Below are 24,811 nucleotides of genomic sequence, written 5' to 3' on the forward strand. Positions count from 1 at the left end.
CATAGACATCATACACATGCGGCTCCGCTCCGTACACCTCGAACACCCATGGCTCCACTCCGTACACCTAGTACACACACGGCTCCACTCCGTACACCTAGTACACACACAGCTCCGCTCCGTACACCTCGTACACACACGGCTCTGCTCCGTACACTTCGTACACACACGGCTCTGCTCTGTACACCTCGTACACACACGGCTCTGCTCCGTACACTTCGTACACACACGGCTCTGCTCCGTACACCTCGCACACATGGCTCTGCTCTGTACACCTCGTACACACACGGCTCTGCTCCGTACACCTCGCACACGCAAGGCTCCGCTCCGTACACCTCGCATACACACGGCTCCACGCCGTATACCTTGTACACCCATGGCTCCGCTCCGTACACCTTGTACACACGCGGCTCCGGTCCGTACACCTAGTACACATGCGGCTCTGCTCCATACACCTCATACACACGCAGCTCCGCTCCATACACCTCGTACACATGTGGCTTTGCTCAGTAGACCTCGTACACACACGGCTTCGCTCAGTAGACCTCATACACATGCGGCTCCGCTCCATAGACGTCGTACCTGTGCGGCTCCGCTCCGAATACCTCGTACACACGGCTTTGCTCCGTACACTTTGTACACACGGCTCCGCTCCATAGACATCATACACACGCGGCTCCGCTCCGTACACCTCGTACACCCATGGCTCCACTCCGTACACCTCATACAGACACGGCTCTGCTCCGTACACCTCGTACACACACGGCTCTGCTCCGTACACCTCATACACACACGGCTCCGCTCCGTACACCTCGTACACACACGGCTCTGCTACATCCACCCTATAAAAACCCCTCCTGACCCCACAGATAAACTTCCCCTCATCCAGCACCATGACAACCAGCAGAGTCCTGCATACACTGAGGCTCCTGATCATGTGACCCCTGACTCCTCCCTCCTGTGACCTCATCACAGGTCCTGTGCGCACAGAACAGCCATATATGTGGTGTGCGGCTCTGCAGGTGGAGGTAGGTGCTGGAGATTCCCCATTACTGGGCGGGGGGCGGGGGGGGGCAATAACTCTTCCTGGAATGTGACTATTTGGGCGTTCTTATGTTTCTTCATCCCAAGAGCAACTTTTTGTAAGCTACATTTCCTCATAGGTAAATCTCCTAAAAGCTGAGGGCACAGGTGATTACCCAATAAAGCGCCATCTAGAATAATCGCTGAATTTGGGGGCTTTCACAGTGTGTTCAATGGCCTCGTCGGAGTTTACGTCCAAACCCCTGTAAAACGGGGTTTTGCCGGACGGGACCATAGACTATAATGGAGCATGCAGTGTGACCATGTGCTCTGCTGTGCCTACTGGAGGCGGACTCTGGGACATAGCAGACTGTAGGAGGCCAAAGTTAGTTTCTTATTCAGCAGTTTTTTCTTTTGTTTTTTATAGGTTTAACAACAAAAAATAATCATCACAATAATAACATACAATGCAGCAATGTGCCCTGATGTGCATACAGTTAAAAACAGCTACACAAATTATAAAACTGGCACAAAAGTGGGCACTGAAGGGAGTTAAAGGGTTAAATGATTTTGTGCAACTGATCTCACACTAGGTACACACAGATAGTGATGCCCTGCATCGAAACCAGGTCCCTCCAGCCTGGCCCAAATGGGTTCTGGGCATCAGAACTGGCATCAAAGTGGGCATACAGCCCAATATCACACATTTGATTAAGTAGCATGTTTTAAGGGGTTAAATGACTTTGGGCCACTCCTCCTCCCTTCAGTGTTTTGCAGCAGGGTTCCCCAACCTTTCTTGCCTTGAGAGCCACATTCTGCTATGAAAGTTGGTTGCGAGCCACATTGTAGTACAGTGTATAGTGTCAGTGTACAGGTAACACATTGAGTCACCAGTGATGTCTCTAGGTGAGTCATTCATGTTGGCTTTTCATCTTCATCCAGCACAGACCGCCATCACTTCTTCCAGCCAGGGCTTGTCTCTGCAGGAAATAACAGTTATCTAGAGCTCCGCTTGTAGAACACATTACTTTTTTTTCCCCCAAATTCTAAACTACACCAAATAAAGAAAAAAAGGCAACAGTGTTGCTCTGCACAGTAACAGGACCGCCCCCCCCCCCCACCCCCCCATTTAAAACGCTATCCTCAAAAAATAAAAGATACCTCACTGCAGTAATAATATCCCCTATCCTGGCCCCCGTGTCTCATTCCTTGCTCCAGCCATATGTTCTCCCATCCTGCCTCCATGTGATGTCCCATGATCCTTCCCCATCTGTCCCATGATCCTGCCCCATCTGTCTCGATCATATTCATCCTGCCCTATATTCCTGTACCATGTGTCTCCATCCTGCCCCATGATCCTGCCCCATCTGTCTCCATCGTATCCTTCCTGCCCCATGATTCTGTACCATCTGTCTCCATTCTGCCCCATGATCCTGCACCATGATGATGCCCCATTTGTCTCCATCCTGCCCCATGTTCCTGCCCCATCTGTCTCCATCCTTCCCCATATTGCTGCCCCATCTGTCTCCCATTCTGCCCCCTTGTCTCCCATTCTGCCCCCTTGTCTCCATCCTGCCCCGGGCCCACTTTTTTCTTTCTATTTTCATAGAGTAACTAAACCTGCGTCTCAGACGCAGGTAACTGCATGGAGCAGAAGCCTGCCGCTGGGGCCCGATCAGCAGAAGAGATGGGACCCGATATGGGCCTCCTCTGCTGATCAGGCCCCATACGCCAGTCAGGGCAGTAATGCCCTGATGGCGGTCCTAGTTGCGCAGGTCACTGTGCTTTAGTGAAGCCGCAGTAACCAAAGTTTTGCGAGATTTGTGAAGTCTCGCGAGACATCAATAGAGCACAATGACCCACGCCACTACGCAGACGTGAATGCAGTCAGTGATTGACATACATACACAGGATGGGCGGCATATTACCATCGGTAGGGCGGGTATTAAAGGTGGTGGGGCGGCTCCCTGGGGATTGAACACAGTCTTCTTTCCAGTGACTGTCCGCGAGCCACATGTGGCTCACAAGCTACAGGTTGGGGACCCCTGTTTTACAGAGAGGACTGTCTTTTTTTTTTTTTTTTAATTCATAAATATTAATCTGCATACTGCGAGAAGCAACAGGTAAGGAAGTGTTGAGCGAACGTTCTCGGATAAGGTGTTACCTCAGCACGCTCGGATGCTAACCGAGTGTCTTCGGTGTACTCTGTTGGAGTCGCCATGGCTGTTTGTCAGCCGCAACACAAGCAGGGATTGCCTATGTGTTGTGGCTCAAGAACAGCCGTGAGACATACAGCCACGGCTACTCCAATATAGTATTCGAGTACGCCGGAGACACTTCGTTAGCACCAGAACTTGCTCGGGTAACACCTTATCTGAGCACAATCGCTCAACACTAGTAAGGAATTAGTCTGGATGGACTCATTAAAACCCAGTTACCGGTAGGACTAATTCCCCCTTTTCAGGACGTCCCTCCTGACAGTGCATCGGAACAATAACAAATGATTACATTTACCGAGTGACCCCTGATTGTCTTTAGATGCAAAGTTCTCCAGTCTTGATGTTTTGACATCACATCCAGTGGGGGCTCCCTAAAAATGATGTCGCGCTAGTAAATGTCTTCGCTAAATGATGTCTTCGCTAGTTAGAGAAGCCTCAGAGGTCTTATTCCTGTTCTGCCTCCAAAGGTTGGTATCTAGGTGCCAAGGATTAGTAATGTCAAAATATGGAAGGACTTTTCTCGTTACATCAATGATAGTTTGGATTTTGGCAGAAAATGAAAGTATAATTTCTTGATCTCTATTTTATTTGTTTATTTTACTCATTTATATAGCGCCATTAATTCCACAGGGATTTACATACATTATCGGCACTGTCCCAATTGGGGCTCACAATCTAGGTTTCCTATCCATATGTCTTTGGGGTGTGGGAGGAAACCGGAGAACATACAAACTCATTGCAGATGTTGTCTTTAGTGGGATTTGAACCCAGGACCCCATCACTGCAAAGCTGCAATGTTAACCACTAAGCCACTGTTCTGCCCTATGCAATTTTCTTACTACTTTTGGAAGGAAGGATCTAGTTTTAGGGCAATCCTGTCCTCCCATATCATGAGCTATGGTTCTCTGATAGAGAGGGCCTGCATGTTTCCAATCCTTCTTGTGGATATAATGGTTCCCAGGAATGCTGTCTTGAGGGATAAAAATGTTGGACTGAGCAAAGAAAGAGGCCCCAATATGAAGTTGCATAGACTTTTTAACACCAATTTCAAATCCAAGTAGGGTCACAGGAGGCAGGAGCAGGGTCGCTGCTACAGGAAGCCGGTGGCAGCAGGAATGGGGCTATGCTGCTGGCTCTGGGCTGGGAGGAGTGGGTGTCCTGGCTTTCGGAAAGCAATTGAGGCAGGAGCTGAGTCCCAACTGTCACATTCATCTTGAAGCGGACATAGTAAATTGGTTGTAAAATATTTAGAATTGAGTCCTCAGTGGTTGATACCTTTTAATGGCTAACTGAAAAGATTGTAACAAATTGCAAGCTTTCGAGACTACTCAGGTCTCTTCATCAGGCATAGAAAGGACCAGAGTAGTCTTGAAAGCTTACAATTTGTTACCATCTTTTCAGTTAGCCATTAAAAGGTATCAACCACTGAGGACTCTCATTTCTAAATATTTTTCTATCCACTGGCTAACACGATACCAAGATATATATCTTTCCTGTATTAAATTGGTTGTAGGTATATGTGCACATTGATCTTCCTGCGGGAATTCAATACAATGGCGCCAGAGGCGGTGCATGCACAGATTGAATTCCAGGCTTGTCTAAGGTTGTTAAGTTTATTGACTCTATTCAAGCGTGATACAAAATACTCTTTGATTGGAGAGCTTCCCGAAGAGTTAGAACAACCGGTCCTTTGACCAGTGGAAGGTTTAGAAGTGGAAACAGCTAGTTTGGGGGCCGAAAGGGAAGTATACTTTTGCCGGAATAAATGAGGTTCCAATTCTTGTCTAAGGCATCCACCTTTACTTGGTTGTCTCTTGGGTCTACGGAAAACAAATGCCAATTTTGCATTGGATGTTGATGCAAATTTGGACAAGACCCCACCTTTGGCACAAGTGAAAGAACACCTCTGGGTTTAGGAACAATTCTGATGGACTTGAGGTGTTAGGGCTTAGAAAATCTCCTGAGTGATTCTGTAAGACATTTAGATTGATGAGATTGAACTGTCTTTTCTGCTCAGTAGAATATCTTTAAATCTAGAATTTGCAGATGGTCACTTCTTGTGCCCACTTGATGGCAGCGATATGCTACTTCTGGCATATTGCGTGTTAGATTTCTTACTTGTTTATCTTGAACATGACTGATAATTCGTCAGGGCTTCCTATGTAGCTCTGTGGTCTTTAAGGCTACTTTGACACTTGTGTCGGATTCGGCCGTCTATCTATAGATAGATATATGAATAGATAGATAGATGTATGCATCTATAGGTCTATCTATATGCAGATCTGTCTATCCATCTCATCTATCTGTGTGTCTAATGGAGTGTGGGGTGGACCAATGTAAAAGAGGAGGTTGGACAATAATGACATCACAAATCTTTTTTTTTTTATTGTTCAATAATACATCTTTATTTAGCTTTCAAACACGTATACAAAAACGCATAAAAAAGTGCCAAAAACTGCAGCAAAACCGCGCAAAAACCACACCAAAAACTGCAGCAAAACCACGCAAAAACTGCAGCAAAAATGCACTAAAAACTGCCGCAAAACCGCACCAAAAACGAATAAAAAACTGCATCAAAACCACGCAAAAACACACACCAAAAACTGCATCAAAACTGCATCAAAAACGCATCAAGGCTATGTGCACACGTTGCGGATTAGGCTTAGGAATTTCTGGTGTGGATTCTGGCTCTCCTGGCAGAAAACGCACCTGCGGATTTGTTGCGTTTTTTGTGCGTTTTTTACCCCTGCGGTTTTCTATAATGGAATGGGTACAAAAACGCTGCAGATGGAAGGCGCCCTCTGCTGGATGTCCTCATATGAACTCGAGCCTGGGAAAATATTCAGAAAAGTTCCCACACTCGAGGTCATATGAGGACATCCAGCAGAGGGCGCATTACCGCGACTGAAGGTAACTACAGGTTATTGACCTACTTTCCATTCATTCCCTGGGGTTTTACAGGCAGGAGCACAGCTGCATTATAGCAGAGCTCCTGCCTGTAAAATAATTTAACCCCTTCAGATGGATTTACATCGTGGGACATATCGACGGAAGGTATGAGATGTTGGTTTATTATTTTTAATTTGTTACAGGTCGAGGGTCTTCACGTGGATTGAGAGTGGAATAAAATATTACAACAACCTGTGTGTTTATTTCATTAAAATACTTTGCAATATTGTGTGTGTTTTTTTTAAGCCATTTCCTACTATTGGATTAATAATGGATAGGTGTCATAATTGACGCCTCTCCATTAATAACCTGGCTTAATGTCACCTTACAATATCATGGTGACATTAACCCTTCATTACCCCATATCCCACCGCTACACGGGAATGGGAAGAGAGTGGCCAAGTGCCAGATTAGGCGCATCTTCCAGATATGCCTTTTCTGGGGTGGCTGGGGGCAGATGCTTTTAGTCAGGGGGGCCAATAACCGTGGACCCTCTCTAGGCTATTAATATCTGCCCTCAGTCACTGGCTTTACTACTCTGGCGGAGAAAATTGCGCGGGAGCCCACGCCAATTTTTTCTGCCATTTAACCCTTTAATAGAGCGCCCAAATTTTGCACATACACACTACTAGCAGTAGTGTGGATTATGCAAAAAAAAATGGGGATATGAGATCGTTTACTGTATGTAAACCATGTCTCATATCATGTCGGGTTTAGGAAGGAGATGGCAAGAGCCGTCAATTGAATTACCGGCTTTTAAGCTATCTCGCGCTGGATGAAATATTAATATATATATATATATATATATATATATGTGTGTGTGTCTCTCACTGACATATATACTGACATATATATATATATTACAGTACATATGTTTTTGGAAGCACATGGATCCATTGTATGTCAGTTTTGCAAGCTTGCGAGAAAATCTCGCAGTACGGATGCCATACGGATTACATACGGAGGATGCCATGCGCAAAATACGCTGACCCACCCTGCCTACGGATGAGATACGGACCACTATTTTGGGGACTTTTCTGAGTATTACGGCCGTAAATTACGGACCGTATTATTATACGCTGAGTGTGACGCCGGCCATATGGATAGTTTGGCTACTTTCACACATCAGGTTTTTGCCGTCAGGCATAATCTGGCGAGTTTTGAATTTTTTTTCACCTGATCCGTATTTTTTCTCATAGAGTTGTATTAGTGCCGGATTGCGCCTGATGGCCTCACGTTTCATCCCTTTTTTGCCAAATCCGTCAAAAGAAACTGTTTCTGGCGGACGGAGAAAACGTACAGAGGATGTGAAATGATGAATCCGGCTTCCGAACCCGGTTTTTCATGCATTTTTTTTTTCCATTGAAATCATACACATTTTCCATTCTCTCTAAAAAGACGGATCCGGCAAAAAACGGATGAAAGGTGTGGACATCAGGCGCAATCCTACAACTCTATGAGAAAAAACGGATACAGCGGGGAAAAAAAACACGGATCCGTTTTTTCAAAACTCGCCGGATTGTGCCTGATGGCAAAAACCTGATGTGTGAAAGTAGCCAGATAGATATATGGATAGATATATCTATGTATCTACAGATATATCTCTTTCTATCTAGAAAAAGAAAACAAAAAGCAGCACCAAAAGAAGACAAATACAAATACCAGCCCCCAGCCGCCCCAGAAATGGCGCATCTGTGAGATGCGCCAATTCCGGCACTTAGCCCCTTTCTTCCCACTCCCGAGTAGAGGTGGGATATGGGGTAATAAGGGGTTAATGTCACCTTGCTATTGTAAGGTAACATTAAGCCGGGTTAATAATGGAGAGGCGTCAATAAGAAGCCTATCCATTATTAATTCTAGAGTAGTGAAAGAGTTAAAAAATAAAGACACAGCCAGAAAAGTATTTTAATATTCTTAAGTTAACCATACTTACCAGACTCGATCGCCTGTAAAAAATTAAAAATAATAAACCGTATACTCCCTGTCTGACGCAGTCCAATTAACAACGAGTGTCCCACGACAATCTCCCCTATAGAACAGTGACATCGGGTGATGTCAATGCTCTATAGACCTTCAGTGATACACTGACAGGAGACAATGGCTCCTGCTGTGTATCACAGAGGTTACCTTAGCTCAGAGTCTCACTTTATGGCATTGCTGCGTGGGAACTTTCTCACACAGCAGTGCCACAAGTGAGACTAGGGACTATTTTTCACAGTGGCGGAGGAATACATTGCGGAAGGATACCTTCCATCATTGTATCCCTGGAGCCCCTGGAGAGCGGTCGCATCAGCTGATGCTCTCCACGGGAGATCGTCGTGGGACACTCGTTTTAATTGGATATCTGCGGATCAGGGAGTATAGTGTTTGTTTATTATTTTAATGTTTTTTACTGATGACACTGGCTTCGGGGATCAAAGTGACACGTGATGGTGAGTATTTACTCTATGTTGTATGTACTGTATGTCTATATGTTGCATGTATGTAGTATGTTGTATGTGTGTTGTATGTAATATGTAGCAGGTATGTAGTATGTTGCATGTATGTTGTATGTATGGTGCATGTTGTATGTCACATGTTGCATGTCCGCATGTTGTATGTTGCATGGTGCATGATGTATGTCACATGTTGCCTATCACATGTCGCATGTTGTGTCGCATGTCACATGGTGCATGTCGCATGATGTATGTCACATGTTGCATGTATGTACTGTATGTGTGTAATGTATGTTGTATGTATATGTGTTTGTTTGTTTTTTTACATTCAACACATTAGCTGGATGATGGGACTACTACTGTCCCATCATTGGCTAACGTGTTACTCACTGTCATTGTAGCAGGCATAGCTCGATGGGACTTGTAGTCCCATCGGACGATGCCTGCACACAGAGACACACACACCAATGACCCCCCGCCGCACGTGGATCCCGGCTCCGGCCGCATATTCCAGCACAGCCAGCAGAGCAGCCCACCCCGCCCCCAGCACAGCCCCGCAGTCTGACCCCAGCACCGCCCACAGCCCAGTAACTCTTGATTAGTGACCGCTGTCTGTGGAGGCTAGGTCATGCCTGCTGCTGATATCACGTCAATTTCCAGAGTCTAGAAATTGACGTGACGTCGGCGGAAATTAGCGGCGGCTGCAGCCTGGGGGTCACGTGACCCGGACTCAGCATAGCGCCGCTCACAGGCGAAAACGGCAATATAAGGTATTTGCAAATTTCATTAGGAGCCCCGGGGGATACATTGGGGAGTTAATTGAAAGTAGTGGACAACCCCTTTAAATATGCAATGATTTCTACAAAGAGCTTGGTGAAAACACATGGGGTTGAGGCAATCCCAAAGGGTGAGCAACTGAACTGATAATGAAGAATTCTGGAATTCTTTGCTATTGTGACTATCTGGTAGTTTTGGTGTAGAGAAGAAATGGGGATGTGATAATTGAATCCCTCAATGTCTGTCCACTATTTCATCCTTCTTCTCCGCTAGATTTCTGAAACTTAACATGGACAAAACAGAATTCATAATCTTTCCCCCATCTCACGTGACCCCCCCCCCCCCAACGAACCTATCCATTACAGTAAATGGCTGCCCACTCTCCCCAGTCCCACAAGCTCGCTGCCTCGGGGTAATCCTTGAGGCTGATCTCTCCTTCAAACCACATATCCAAGCTCTTTCCACTTCCTCCCGACTTCAACTCAAAAATATTTCACGAATCCGTACATTCCTCAACCAAGAATCTGCAAAAACCCTAGTCCATGCCCTCATCATCTCTCGCCTTGACTACTGCAACCTCCTGTTCTGTTGCCTCCCCTCAAACACTCTCGCTCCCCTCCAATCTATTCTAAACTCCGCTGCCCGACTAATCCATCTGTCCCCCCGCTATTCCCCGGCCTCTCCCCTCTGTCAATCCCTTCACTGGCTCCCCATTGCCCAGAGACTCAAGTACAAAACCCTAACCATGACGTACAAAGCCATCCATAACCTGTCTTCTCCATACATCTGTGACTTCGTCTCCCGTTACTTACCTACACGCAACCTCCGATCCTCACAAGATCTCCTTCTATACTCCCGTCTTATCTCCTCTTCCCACAATCGTATACAAGTTTTCTCTCGCGTATCACCCCTACTCTGGAACCCTCTACCCCAACATATCAGACACTCGCCTATCATCGAAACCTTCAAAAAGAACCTGAAGACCTACCTCTTCCGACAAGCCTACAACCTGCAGTAACCACCGATCGACCAAACCGATGCATGACCAGCTCTATCCTCACCTACTGTATTCTCACCCATCCCTTGTAGATTGTGAGGCTTCGCGGGCAGGGTCCTCTCTCCTCCTGTACCAGTTATGACTTGTATTGTTTAAAATTATTGTACTTGTTTTTATTATGTATACCACTCCTCACATGTAAAGCACCATGGAATAGATGGCGTTATAACAATAAATAATAATAATATGCACTCCCTAAATCCAACATTCACATTATTGCTTGATGAGCAGAGGAATAACAGGGGATTGACTCAATTTTGAACTTCCTGTAAATTAGTCATTTGTTTAATAGTTCTGAAAGTGCCATTTTGCTTGTCACTGTGAACAAATGTAAATAATCACCTTTGTATTCTTCTGGCCCTGGGATTTAGATGACAGTCGTAGTTTTATATCATCCAAAACCTTTTGATTTTTCAGGAGGATAATGTGAAAATTCTATTTGGTATACTTCTTTTATCACTTGCATACCCAAGTATTCTAACTTTACGATAGTCCATTTGCTGTAAAATTCCGGAAGTCTGACGCCTACACTTATTGCATCATTTTAATTGGTATAGAAAGACTGAATTTGATGGAACTAGGTCTTTCAACCTATGAAACTATGAATTGGGAATAAGCAGGAATCCTTTTGTTTTCTGCCTTTGGGATAACTCCATCTGCCCATTTTCTTTTCCACTTGTGCTCCTGTCTTGTCTGAGTATAGGGGTTCTGAAAAGATGGGAGACTTGAGGTTTTTCTTCTGGAAAAACGTACCTTTTTATCTAAGGCTTCTTTGAAAAGGCTAAGATCCACTAAGCCTCAATCCTGAGTGGACACGCATACCCCGGAAGTTGTTGTAGCCGGCAGAATGGCACTTGTCAAGTGAGGACTTGGCGCACTGGAGACCACAGGAGGACAGGTGTAGAGAGGGTGCAGGCAAGTTCAAAGCAACAAAGGCAGCTGATGTGTAGGGTCACAAGGCAGATGCAGACCAGGAACTTCTAGAAGAGCACAGCATACAAATAGGACACAAGACTAGGAGTCTTAAACTTAAACTTGTCAGCAGGATTTTGCTAAGTAAACTACAGACATTGTCATGTTGCTGCTGTTATACTGAGTAAAATGATACGTGGGGTGAAGAAATGTGTCTTGTGTAATCAGTGTTAGAAGTTTTCAGTTAATGAGATGCCCGTGCTCCGGGGCGGGACTGTAGGCAGAGTCTTATCTTCCTGCTGTAAGCCAGAGAAACTAAGAGACCTGCCCACAAGCCGCCCTGAAGCAGAAACAGTCTGTCTCTATGATGAGGAACATGTTTGTGCTTCGGGGCAGTCTGTGGGCAGGTCTTTCCTTACTTTCCTGCTCTAGGCCAGAGAAACCAAGTCTCTGCCTATGGTCCCGCCCCACAGCACAGGCATATCATTAACTGAAAACTTCTAACACTGATTATACAAGACACATTTCTTCATCCCAGCTATTGTTTAACCCCTTTCTGACATATAACGTACTATCCCGTCGAGGTGGGGTGGGCCCGTAGCGATCTGTGATGTCCCGCCCTGGGACAAAGTAAATAAAAAATTTCCACATGTGTAAAAAAATTCCTAAATAAAGAAAAAAATATATATATTATTCCCATAAATACATTTCTTTATCTAAATAAAAAAAAAACAATAAAAGTACACATATTTAGTATCGCCGCGTCCGTAACGACCCAACCTATGAAACTGCCCCACTAGTTAACCCCTTCAGTAAACGCTGTAAGAAAAAAAAAACGAGGCAAAAAACAACGCTTTATTATCATACCGCCAAACAAAAAGTGGAATAACACGCGATCAAAAAGACAGATATAGATAACCATGGTACTGCTGAAAACGTCATCTTGTCCCGCAAAAAACGAGCCACCATACAGCATCATCAGCAAAAAATAAAAAAGTTATAGTCCTGAGAATAAAGCGATGCGAAAATAATTATTTTTTCTATAAAATAGTTTTTATCATATAAAAGCACCAAAACATAAAAAAAGATATACCGTATATACTCGAGTATAAGCCGAGATTTTCAGCCCAAAATTTTGGGCTGAAAATGCCCCTCTCGGCTTATACTCGAGTCAAGGTGGGCGGCAGGGTCGGCGGGTGAGGGGGAGAGGGCGCTGAGGCATACTTACCTGCTTCCAGCGATCCTGGTGCTCCGTGCCTGTCCCACGGTCTTCTGTGCTGCAGTTCTTCCACTGTTCAGCGGTCACGTGGGACCGCTCATTAGAGAAATGAATAAGCGGCTCCACCTCCCATAGGGGTGGAGCCGCCTATTCATTTCTCTAATCAGCGGTGCCGGTGACCGCTGATAGAGGAAGAAGCTGCGGCACCGAAGACCAGCTGTCCGGGAGAAGGAGCCGGACATCGGGACCAGGTAAGTATCGCATATTTACCCGTCCACGTTCCAGCCGCCGGGCGCCGCTCCATCTTCCCGGCGCCGCTCCATCTTCCCGGTGTCTATCTGCACTGACTGTTCAGGTCAGAGGGCGCGATGACGCATATAGTGTGCGCGGCGCCCTCTGCCTGATCAGTCAGTGCAGAGAGACGCCGGGACTGGACGCCGGGAGCTGCAAGCAAGAGAGGTGAGTATGGCATTTTTTTTTTTATTGCAGCAGCAGCAGCAATGGCACAGATATATGTGGAGCATCTATGGGGAAATATGAACGGTGCAGAGCACTATATGGCAGAGCTGTGGGGAAATATGAACGGTGCAGAGCACTATATGGCAGAGCTATGGGGCAATATGAACGGTGCAGAGCACTATGTGGCACAGCTATGGGGAAATATGAACGGTGCAGAGCACTATATGGCAGAGCTATGGGGCAATATGAACGGTGCAGAGCACTATATGGCACAGCTATGGGGAAATATGAACAGTGCAGAGCACTATATGGCAGAGCTATGGGGCAATATGAACGGTGCAGAGCACTATATGGCACAGCTATGGGGAAATATGACAGTGCAGAGCACTATATGGCAGAGCTATGGGGCAATATGAACGGTGCAGAGCACTATATGGCAGAGCTATGGGGAAATATGAACGGTGCAGAGCACTATATGGCAGAGCTATGGGGAATTATGAACGGTGCAGAACACTATATGGCACAGCTATGGGGCAATATGAACGGTGCAGAGCACTATATGGCACAGCTATGGGGCAATAATGAACGGTGCAGAGCACTATATGGCACAGCTATGGGGCAAGAATGATCTATTTTTATTTTTGAAATTCACCGGTAAATGCTGCATTTCCACCCTAGGCTTATACTCGAGTCAATAAGTTTTCCCAGTTTTTTGTGGCAAAATTAGGGGGGTCGGCTTATACTCGGGTCAGCTTATATGGTAAATGAGTAATCGCTGTAATCGTACTGACCCGAAGAATAAAACTGCTTTATCAATTTTACCGAACGCGGAACGGTATAAACGCCTCCCCCAAAAGAAATTCATGAATAGCTGGTTTTTGACCATTCTGCCTCACAAAAATCGGAATAAAAAGCGATCAAAAAATGTCACGTGCCCGAAAATGTTACCAATAAAAACGTCAACTCGTCCCGCAAAAAACAAGACCTCACATGACTCTGTGGACTCAAATATGGAAAAATTATAGCTCTCAAAATGTGGTAACGCAAAAAATATTTTTTGCAATAAAAAGCGTCTTTCAGTGTGTGACGGCTGCCAATCATAAAAATCCGCTAAATAACCCGCTATAAAAGTAAATCAAACCCCCCTTCATCACCCCCTTAGTTAGGAAAAAATTAAAAAATTAAAAATTTTTATTTATTTCCATTTTCCCGTTAGGGTTAGGGCTATGGTTGGGGCTAGGGTTAAGGCTACAGTTAGGGTTGGGGCTAAAGTTAGGGTTAGGGTTTGGATTACTTTTACGGTTGGTAATAGCGTTGGGATTAGGGTTAGGGGTGTATCTGGGTTAGAGGTGTGGTTAGGGTTACCGTTGGGATTAGGGTTAGGGGTGTGTTTGGATTAGGGTTTCAGTTATAATTGGGGGGTTTCCACTGTTTAGGCACATCAGGCTCTCCAAACGCGACATGGCGTCCAATCTCAATGCCAGCCAATTCTGCGTTGAAAAAGTAAAACAGTGCTCTTTCCCTTCCGAGCTCTGCCATATGCCCAAACAGGGGTTTACCCCAACATATGGGGTATCAGCGTACTCAGGACAAATAATTTTTGTGGGGGAAAAAAAAGATTTTTTTATTTTCACGGCTCTGCGTTATAAACTGTAGTGAAACACTTGGGGGTTCAAAGTTCTCACAACACATCTGGATAAGTTCCTTGGGGGGTCTAGTTTCCAATATGGGGTCACTTGTGGGGGGTTTCTACTGTTTAGGTACATCAGGGGCTCTGCAAATGCAACGTGACGCCTGTAGACCATTCCATCAAAGTCTGCATTCCAAATGGCGCTCCTTCCCTTCCGAGCCCTCCCATGCGCCCAAACAGTGGTTCCCCCCCACATATGGGGTATCAGCGTACTCAGGACAAATTGGACAACAACTTTTGGGGTCCAATTTCTCCTGTTACCCTCGGGAAAATACAAAACTGGGGGCTAAAATATAATTTTTGTGGTAAAAATTTTTTGTTTTATTTTTACAGCTCTGCATTATAAACTTCTGTGTAGGACTTCGTGGGTCAAAGTGCTCACCACACCTCTAGATAAGTTCCTTAGGGGGTCTGCTTTCCAAAATGGTGTCACTTGTGGGGGGTTTCAATGTTTAGGCACATCAGGGGCTCTCCAAACGCAACATGGCGTTCCATCTCAATTCCTGTCAATTTTGCATTGAAAAGTCAAATGGCGCTCCTTCGCTTCCGAGCTCTGTCATGCGCCCAAACAGTGGTTAACCCCAACATATGGGGTATTGGCGTACTCAGGACAAATTGTACAACAACTTTTTGGGTCCATTTTCTCCTCTTACCCTTGATAAAATAAACCAAATTGGAGCTGAAGTAAAATTTTTATTTAAACATTCCAAAAATTCCTGTGAAACATCTGAAGGGTTAATAAACTTCTTGAATGTGGTTTTGAGCACCTTGAGGGGTGCAGTTTTTAGAATGGTGTCACACTTGGGTACTTTCTATCATATAGACCCCTCAAAATGACTTCAAATGAGATGTGGTCCCTAAAAAAAAAATAGTGTTGTAAAAATGAGAAATTGCTGGTCAACTTTTAACCCTTATAACTCCCTAACAAAAAAAAATGTTGGTTCCAAAATTGTGCTGATGTAAAGTAGACATGTGGGAAATGTTACTTATTAAGTATTTTGTGTGACATATCTCTGTGATTTAATTGCATAAAAATTCAAAGTTGGAAAATTGCGAAATTTTCTAAATTTTCGACAAATTTCCGTTTTTTTCACCAATAAACGCAGGTACTATCAAAGAAATTTTACCACTATCATGAAGTACAATATGTCACGAGAAAATAGTGTCAGAATCACCAGGATCCGTTGAAGCGTTCCAGAGTTATAACCTCATAAAGGGACAGTGGTCAGAATTGTAAAAATTGACCTGGTCATTAACGTGCAAACCACCCATGGGGGTAAAGGGGTTAAATCCGTATAAGGCTTCTTTTACACATACTCTTGTTTTTGCGGCCCCAGTAGATTTCTATGGGGCTGTAAAGACTGGCCTCAATAATTTCACGGTGGGCCGTATTCATGGCTGTGAAAAAAGATCGAGCCTGCTCGATCTTTTTCACGTCTTACGGACACGGCCCCCATTGAAAATCAACAGGGCCGCAAAAACAATGGAAACTTGTTTTTGCGGTGCACCATGACTTCTGGTTTTGCGTAACGCCGTTTTTTTTTTTTCCAATACTATTTTCATAATATTGGAAACCTGAAAAATGGCGATCCGCAAGTTTTTTGCGGTTCGCTATTGTGGCAGACCTTGAAAATTGCGGTCCGCAATAACGGGCAGCAAAAAACCCAGTATGTGTAAAAGAAGCCTAACAGTGGCAATATAGTAACATAGTTAGTAAGACCGACAAAAGACATTTGTCCATCCAGTTCAGCCTATATTCCATCATAATAAATCCCCAGATCTACGTCCTTCTACAGAACCTAATAATTGTATGATACAATATTGTTCTGCTCCAGGAAGACATCCAGGCCTCTCTTGAACCCCTCGACTGAGTTCGCCATCACCACCTCCTCAGGCAAGCAATTCCAGATTCTCACTGCCCTAACAGTAAAGAATCCTCTTCTATGTTGGTGGAAAAACCTTCTCTCCTCCAGACGCAAAGAATGCCCCCTTGTGCCCGTCACCTTCCTTGGTATAAACAGATCCTCAGCGAGATATTTGCATTGTCCCATTATATACTTATACATGGTTATTAGATCGCCCCTCAGTCGTCTTTTTTCGAGACTAAATAATCCTAATTTCGCTAATCTATCTGGGTATTGTAGTTCTCCCATCCCCTTTATTAATTTTGTTGCCCTCCTTTGTACTCTCTCTAGTTCCATTATATCCTTCCTGAGCACCGGTGCCCAAAACTGGACACAGTACTCCATGGGCGGTCTAACTAGGGATTTGTACAGAGGCAGTATAATGCTCTCATCATGTGTATCCAGACCTCTTTTAACCCCTTCATGACCCAGCCTATTTTGACCTTAAAGACCTTGCCGTTTTTTGCAATTCTGACCAGTGTCCCTTTATGAGGTAATAACTCGGGAATGCTTCAACGGATCCTAGCGATTCTGAGATTGTTTTCTCGTGACATATTGGGCTTCATGTTAGTGGTAAATTTAGGTCAATAAATTCTGCGTTTATTTGTGATAAAAACGGAAATTTGGCGAAAATTTTGAAAATTTCGCAATTTTCACATTTTGAATTTTTATTCTGTTAAACCAGAGAGTTATGTGACACAAAATAGTTAATAAATAACATTTCCCATATGTATACTTTACTTTACATCAGCACAATTTTGGAAACAAAATTTTTTTTTGCTAGGAAGTTATAAGGGTTAAAATTTGACCAGCGATTTCTCATTTTTACAACGAAATTTACAAAACCATTTTTTTTAGGGACCACCTCACATTTGAAGTCAGTTTGAGGGGTCTATATGGCTGAAAATACCCAAAAGTGACACCATTCTAAAAAATGCACCCCTCAAGGTACTCAAAACCACATTCCAGAAGTTTATTAACCCTTCAGGTGCTTCACAGCAGCAGAAGCAACATGGAAGGAAAAAATTAACATTTAACTTTTTAGTCACAAAAATTATCTTTTAGCAACAATTTTTTTTATTTTCCCAATGGTAAAAAGAGAAACTGAACCACGAACGTTGTTGTCCAATTTGTCCTGAGTACACTGATACCTCATATGTGGGGGTAAACCACTGTTTGGACGCACGGCAGGGCTTGGAAGGGAAGGAGCGCCATTTGACTTTTTGAATGAAAAATTGGCTGCACTCTTTAGCGGACACCATGTCACGTTTGGAGAGCCCCCGTGTGCCTAAAAATTGGAGCTCCCCCACAAGTGACCCCATTTTGGAAACTAGACACCCCAAGGAACTTATCTAGATGCATAGTGAGCACTTTGAACCCCCAGGTGCTTCACAAATTGATCCGTAAAAATGAAAAAGTACTTTTTTTTCACAAAAAAATTATTTTAGCCTCAATTTTTTCATTTTCACATGGGCAACAGGATAAAATGGATCCTAAAATTTGTTGGGCAATTTCTCCTGAGTACACCGATACCTCACATGTGGGGGTAAACCACTGTTTGGGCACATGGTAAGGCTCGGAAGGGAAGGAGCACCATTTGACTTTTTGAATGAAAAATTAGCTCCAATTGTTAGTGGACACCATGTCGCGTTTGGAGAGCCCCTGTGTGCCTAAACATTGGAGCTCCCCCACAAGTGACCCTATTTTGGAAACTAGACCCCCCAAGGAACTTATCTAGATGCATATTGAGCACTTTAAACCCCCAGGTGCTTCACAGAAGTTTATAACGCAGAGCCATGAAAATAAAAAATAATTTTTCTTTCCTCAAAAATGATTTTTTAGCCTGGAATTTCCTATTTTGCCAAGGGTAATAGGAGAAATTGGACCCCAAATGTTCTTGTCCAGTTTGTCCTGAGTACGCTGATACCCCATATGTGGGGGTAAACCACTGTTTGGGCGCACGGCAGGGCTCGGAAGGGAAGGCATGCCATTTGGCTTTTTAAATGGAAAATTAGCTCCAATCATTAGCGGACACCATGTCACGTTTGGAGAGCCCCTGTATGCCTAAACATTGGAGATCCCCCACAAGTGACCCCATTTTGAAAACTAGACCCCCCAAGGAACTTATCTAGATGCATATTGAGCACTTGAAACCCCCAAGTGCTTTCCAGAAGTTTATAACGCAGAGCCATGAAAATAAAAAATAAAAATTATTTTCTCAAAAATGATTTTTAGCCTGCAATTTTTTATTTTCCCAAGGGTAACAGGAGAAATTTGACCCCAAAAGTTGTCCAGTTTCTCCTGAGTACGCTGATACCCCATATGTGGGGGTAAACCACTGTTTGGGCACACGTCGGGGCTCAGAAGGGAAGTAGTGACTTTTGAAATGCAGACTTTGATGGAATGGTCTGCGGGCGTCACGTTGCGTTTGCAGAGCCCCTGGTGTGCCTAAACAGTAGAAACCCCCCACAAGTGACCCCATTTTAGAAACTAGACCCCCCAAGGAACTTATCTAGATGTGTGGTGAGCACTTTGAACCCCCAAGTGCTTCACAGAAGTTTATAATACAGAGCCGTGAAAATAATAAATACGTTTTCTTTCCTCAAAAATAATTATTTAGCCCAGAATTTTTTATTTTCCCAAGGGTTACAGGAGAAATTGGACCCCAAAAGTTGTTGTCCAGTTTCTCCTGAGTACGCTGATACCCCATATGTGGGGGTAAACCACTGTTTGGGCACACGTCGGGGCTCAGAAGGGAAGTGGTGACTTTTGAAATGCAGACTTTGATGAAATGATCTGCGGGCGTCACGTTGCGTTTGCAGAGCCCCTGGTGTGCCTAAACAGTAGAAACCCCCCACAAGTGACCCCATTTTAGAAACTAGACCCCCCAAGGAACTTATCTAGACATGTGGTGAGCACTTTGAACCCCCAAGTGCTTCACAGACGTTTACAACGCAGAGCCGTGAAAATAAAAAAATCATTTTTCTTTCCTCAAAAATGATGTTTTAGCAAGCATTTTTTTATTTTCACAAGGGTAACAGGAGAAATTGGACCCCAGTAATTGTTGCGCAGTTTGTCCTGAGTATGCTGGTACCCCATATGTGGGGGTAAACCACTGTTTGGGCACACGTCGGGGCTCGGAAGTGAGGGAGCACCATTTGACTTTTTGAATACAAGATTGGCTGGAATCAATGGTGGCGCCATGTTGCGTTTGGAGACCCCTGATGTGCCTAAACAGTGGAAACCCCTCAATTCTACACAACACTAACCCCCCCACACCCCTAACCCTAATCCCAACTGTAGCCATAACCCTAATCACAATCCTAACCCCAACACACCCCTAACCACAACCCTAACCCCAACACACCCCTAACCACAACCCTAATTCCAACCCTAACCCTAAGGCTTTGTGCCCACGTTGCGGATTCGTGTGAGATTTTTCAGCATCATTTTTGAAAAATACGCGGGTAAAAGGCACTGCGTTTTACCTGCGGATTTTCCGCGGATGTCCAGTGTTTTTTGTGCGGATTTCACCTGCGGATTCCTATTGAGGAACAGGTGTAAAACGCTGCGGAATCCGCACAAAGAATTGACATGCTGCGGAAAATACAACGCAGCGTTTCCGCGCGGTATTTTCCGCACCATGGGCACAGCGGATTTGGTTTTCCATAGGTTTACTTGGTACTGTAAACCTGATGGAAAACTGCTACGAATCCGCAGCGGCCAATCCGCTGCGGATCCACAGCCAAATCCGCACCGTGTGCACATAGCCTAATTCTAAAGGTATGTGCACACGCTGCGGAAAACGCTGCGGATCCGCAGCAGTTTCCCATGAGTTTACAGTTCAATGTAAACCTATGGGAAACAAAAATCGCTGTACACATGCTGCGGAAAAACTGCACGGAAACGCAGCGGTTTACATTCCGCAGCATGTCACTTCTTTGTGCGGATTCCGCAGCGGTTTTACAACTGCTCCAGTAGAAAATCGCAGTTGTAAAACCGCAGTGAAATGCGCAGAAAAAACACGGTAAATCCGCAGCGGTTTAGCACTGCGGATTTATGAAATCCGCAGCGGAAAAATCCGCAGAGGACCAGAATACGTGTGCACATACCGAAACCCTAACCCTAACCCTACCCCTAACCCTAACCCTAGCCCTAACCCTAATCCTATTCTAACATTAGTGGGAAAAAAAAAATTCTTTATTTTTTTATTGTCCCTACCTATGGGGGTGACAAAGGGGGAGGGTCATTTATTATTTTTTTTATTTTGATCACTGAGATAGATTATATCTATCTATATTTATATCATGATCACGGCAGATTCGGCGGGCGCACTGCGCATGTGCCCGCCATTTTGGAAGATGGCGGCGCCCGGGGAGAAGACGGACGGACCCCGGCAGGACCGGTAAGTATGATGGGGTGGAGTGGGAGGGGAGCATGGGGGGGGGGGATCGGAGCACGGGGGTGGTGGATCGGAACGCGGGAGGGGTGGAACGGAGCACCGGGGGGGTGGAACGGAGCACGGGGGGTGGAACGGAGCACGGGGGGGGGTGGATCGGAGTGCAGGGGGGGTGATTGGAGCACGGGGGGGTGATTGGAGCACGGGGGTGAGCGGACAAAAGCACGGGGGGAGCCGGAGCACAGGACGGAGGGGAGCCGGAGCAGTGTACCGGCCAGATCGGAGGGCTGGGGGGGCGATCGGTGGGGTGGGGGCACATTAGTATTTCCAGCCATGGCCGATGATATTGCAGCATCGGCCATGGCTGGATTGTAATATTTCACCCGTTATAATAGGTGAAATATTACAAATCGCTCTGATTGGCAGTTTCACTTTCAACAGCCAATCAGAGCGATCGTAGCCACGGGGGGTGAAGCCACCCCCCCTGGGCTAAACTACCACTCCCCCTGTCCCTGCAGATCGGGTGAAATGGGAGTTAACCCTTTCACCCGGCCTGCAGGGACGCGATCTTTCCATGACGCCACATAGGCGTCATGGGTCGGATTGGCACCGACTTTCATGACGCCTACGTGGCGTCATGGGTCGGGAAGGGGTTAATGCACCCCATGATCCTGTTTGCCTTGGCAGCTGCTGCCTGACACTGGCTGCTCCAGGTAAGTTTATCATTAACTAGGATCCCCAAGTCCTTCTCCCTGTCAGATTTACCCAGTGGTTTCCCGTTCAGTGTGTAATGGTGATATTGATTCCTTCTTCCCATGTGTATAACCTTACATTTATCACTGTTAAACCTCATCTGCCACCTTTCAGCCGAAGTTTCCAACTTATCCAGATCCATCTGTAGCAGAATACTATCTTCTCTTGTATTAACTGCTTTACATAGTTTTGTATCATCTGCAAATATCGATATTTTACTGTGTAAACCTTCTACCAGATCATTAATGAATATGTTGAAGAGAACAGGTCCCAATACCGAACCCTGCGGTACCCCACTGGTCACAGCGACCCAGTTAGAGACTATACCATTTATAACCACCCTCTGCTTTCTATCACTAAGCCAGTTACTAACCCATTTACACACATTTTCCCCCAGACCAAGCATTCTCATTTTGTGTACCAACCTCTTGTGCGGCACGGTATCAAACGCTTTGGAAAAATCGAGATATACCACGTCCAATGACTCACTGTGGTCCAGCCTATAGCTTACCTCTTCATAAAAACTGATTAGATTGGTTTGACAGGAGCGATTTGACAATGTCTGTAGTTTACTGAGCAAAATTCTGCTGACAGGCTCGCTTTAATACCAAGACACAGGTGTGTGTCTTAGCAGGCCTTAAATAGGCTTAGGCAGATAATGTTATGAAAGCACACAGGGCCACTTGTAAAACCTGAAGTGGAGCACAGTAGAGGGCAAGGGCATGTAATATAAGAGGCATGAAGAAACTACCTTTTATAAGAAATTAAGCTCATGTCCCAGTCCATACAAAGAGAGATTATAGCATACATAGGTTGTATCTCTTCATATATTTCTCCAGAAATTGTATTATTACATGGGATTCTTTATGATCTTACTTCGGCTCATCTTCTTTCTATTCAGGTCCTTTACAATATCGGATTTTTTTAGTAAAGATCTTCTATATAAAAGAATTTTCCCAACTGACCGGTCAAGGATGGATAGGGACAGGGACAAGATGGCAGAGAGGATATTACACCTCACCCTAGAGATTCTCTTCCAGCTTACGGGAGAGGTGAGAGATTCTGATGACGTCACATTACATCATTCTTATCTATGGGAATAACAGATGGACAAAAATGGAGAGGTGAGGACTCTGGAGGTGTCTGTAGTGAGATTTATTAATGTGTCTCTCCATAACCAGGATTACATATTAGTGAAGACATCTAGTGAGCGCTGTCAGGTCCCTGTGTCTGCGGGATGGGGAAGACCCCTGAGCCCAATCACGGGGCCTCCACCTCACCCCCTGATACATGAGGACATCAATAACCAGAAGATCCTAGAACTCATCTACAAGATGATTGAGCTGCTGACTGGAGAGGTGACACTGCTGGGAATGCTGGGACATTATACAGTAACGCTGTAAAAGGAACGAGCGGTGTGATGTATCATTGTATGTGTCAGGTTTCTATAAGGTGTGAGGATGTTTCCGTATATTTCTCCATGGAGGAGTGGAAGTATTTAGAAGGACACCAAGATCTGTACAAGGACGTCATGATGGAGGTTCCCCAGCCTCTCACATCACCAGGTAATAGACAGGACTAAATACACACGGCCTATAATTATCTATATGTAAAGAATGAATTCAGTCCCTGTATGTGTTTCCTCCAGTTCTATCCATTACGAGGACAACACCAGAGAGATGTCCCCATCCTCTTCCTCCACAGAACTGTAACGAAGAACATTCCAGTGTTCCTCAGGATCATCAGGTAGATGGAGAGAACGTGTCATGATGAGATCTCCCCTATGATGTGTAGACGGCTGTGAAGGTCTTGTGCTCAGTCTTGTTTTATCCACCAGTATTATATGTTTTATACTCGTGTAATGAGAGCGGTGGAGATGGCAGGATTAGAGCTGATCATAGATGTGACTTTTAGAATATGAATATTTGTTTCAGGATAAAGATCTGACCGATCTTAATAATACAGAGACAAGTGTGAGGGGTGATGAGCAGTATAAAGAGGCGATTCCTCCAGATAACCATCCAGGTGAGTAGTAACCACTAAATGCAGACAATGCTGTTTATTATCGTATATTTCTTGTACGATAAGACACACTTTATATGATGTATCTTTTCACTGGATAGCCTGTTTTTCATGCATATATTCCTTGAGTCAGCCATATATATTATACAGTCCTGTACAGACAATAAAGACATTACAGAATAACCCATAAATCAACAAATGTCTAAAGGAGTGAGCTTGCGTTGTATGGTCCAGTCATCAATATAATAAATGGAGTATTTACATAATGCTTCATGAACCGGTCACGCCCTGACTGGTGGGCGTGAGCCCGGGGGTTGTGGCCCCACTGTGCCACAAACCAGACTACCCTGGAAGGGGCGTGACTAGGACAACTGCCTTGGTCTTCTCTGGAGTCTCTGATGCTGAGGTCAGACTTGTGCCGCAGGCAGCTACCAGGTGCCACTCCACGGTGGTGTCTGGCTGTGGCTGCTGATCCCGCTTGGGGAGATGGCACACTAGAACATGTACAAGTAGCAGAGAGGCTGGTGAGCACGGCTGGTACTCTGGCAGGTGGTCACGGCAGAGACACGAGCAGGTGGGCATGGCTGAGACTCTGGCAGGCAGACACGGCTGCGATACAGGGCAGGCTTGTGTGGTGTGTGAAGGAACAGGTAGTGTCCTGTTCACACATCGGGTGCAGGTACTGGAACTGATAGGAAGGAATGGTGTATGGAGAAACAGGTAGAGACCAGTTCACACACACCAGTTCACACAACGAGTGCAGGTAAGAACCACAAGGAGCGGAGCAGGGTAGAACCACAAGGAGCGGAGCAGGGTAGAACCGCTAGGAGCAGAGCAGGGTAGAACGAGGACAGAGCAGAGAGCAAAGCAAGGCTAGAGTGCAGAGCAAAGCAAAGACAGAGTGCAGAGCCGAGAGCAAAGCAGAGCAACAGAGTGCTGAACCGAGAACAGAGCAAAGCAAAGACACAAAGTGCAGAGCCGAGAGCAAAGCCG

At 45.2% G+C, this 24,811-nt stretch overlaps 1 protein-coding gene across 1 annotated transcript in view; it reads left to right on the top strand.

Annotated features, from left to right (window-relative positions):
- Positions 1–970: 970 nt before the first annotated feature.
- The window catches only part of LOC138664013 (uncharacterized), a 69,883-nt gene continuing 46,042 nt past the window's right edge, over positions 971–24,811 (top strand). The window contains exons 1-6 of the mRNA XM_069750414.1: positions 971–1,028; positions 22,698–22,848; positions 22,978–23,154; positions 23,238–23,361; positions 23,445–23,542; positions 23,731–23,821. Of these exons, the coding sequence (XP_069606515.1) occupies positions 22,771–22,848; positions 22,978–23,154; positions 23,238–23,361; positions 23,445–23,542; positions 23,731–23,821 (568 nt within the window). The 5' untranslated portion in view covers positions 971–1,028; positions 22,698–22,770. The remainder of the gene's footprint in view (positions 1,029–22,697; positions 22,849–22,977; positions 23,155–23,237; positions 23,362–23,444; positions 23,543–23,730; positions 23,822–24,811) is intronic.

The sequence above is a fragment of the Ranitomeya imitator genome, chromosome 2, assembly GCF_032444005.1.
Source record: "Ranitomeya imitator isolate aRanImi1 chromosome 2, aRanImi1.pri, whole genome shotgun sequence".
In the NCBI taxonomy this organism is placed as follows: Eukaryota; Metazoa; Chordata; class Amphibia; order Anura; family Dendrobatidae; genus Ranitomeya; species Ranitomeya imitator.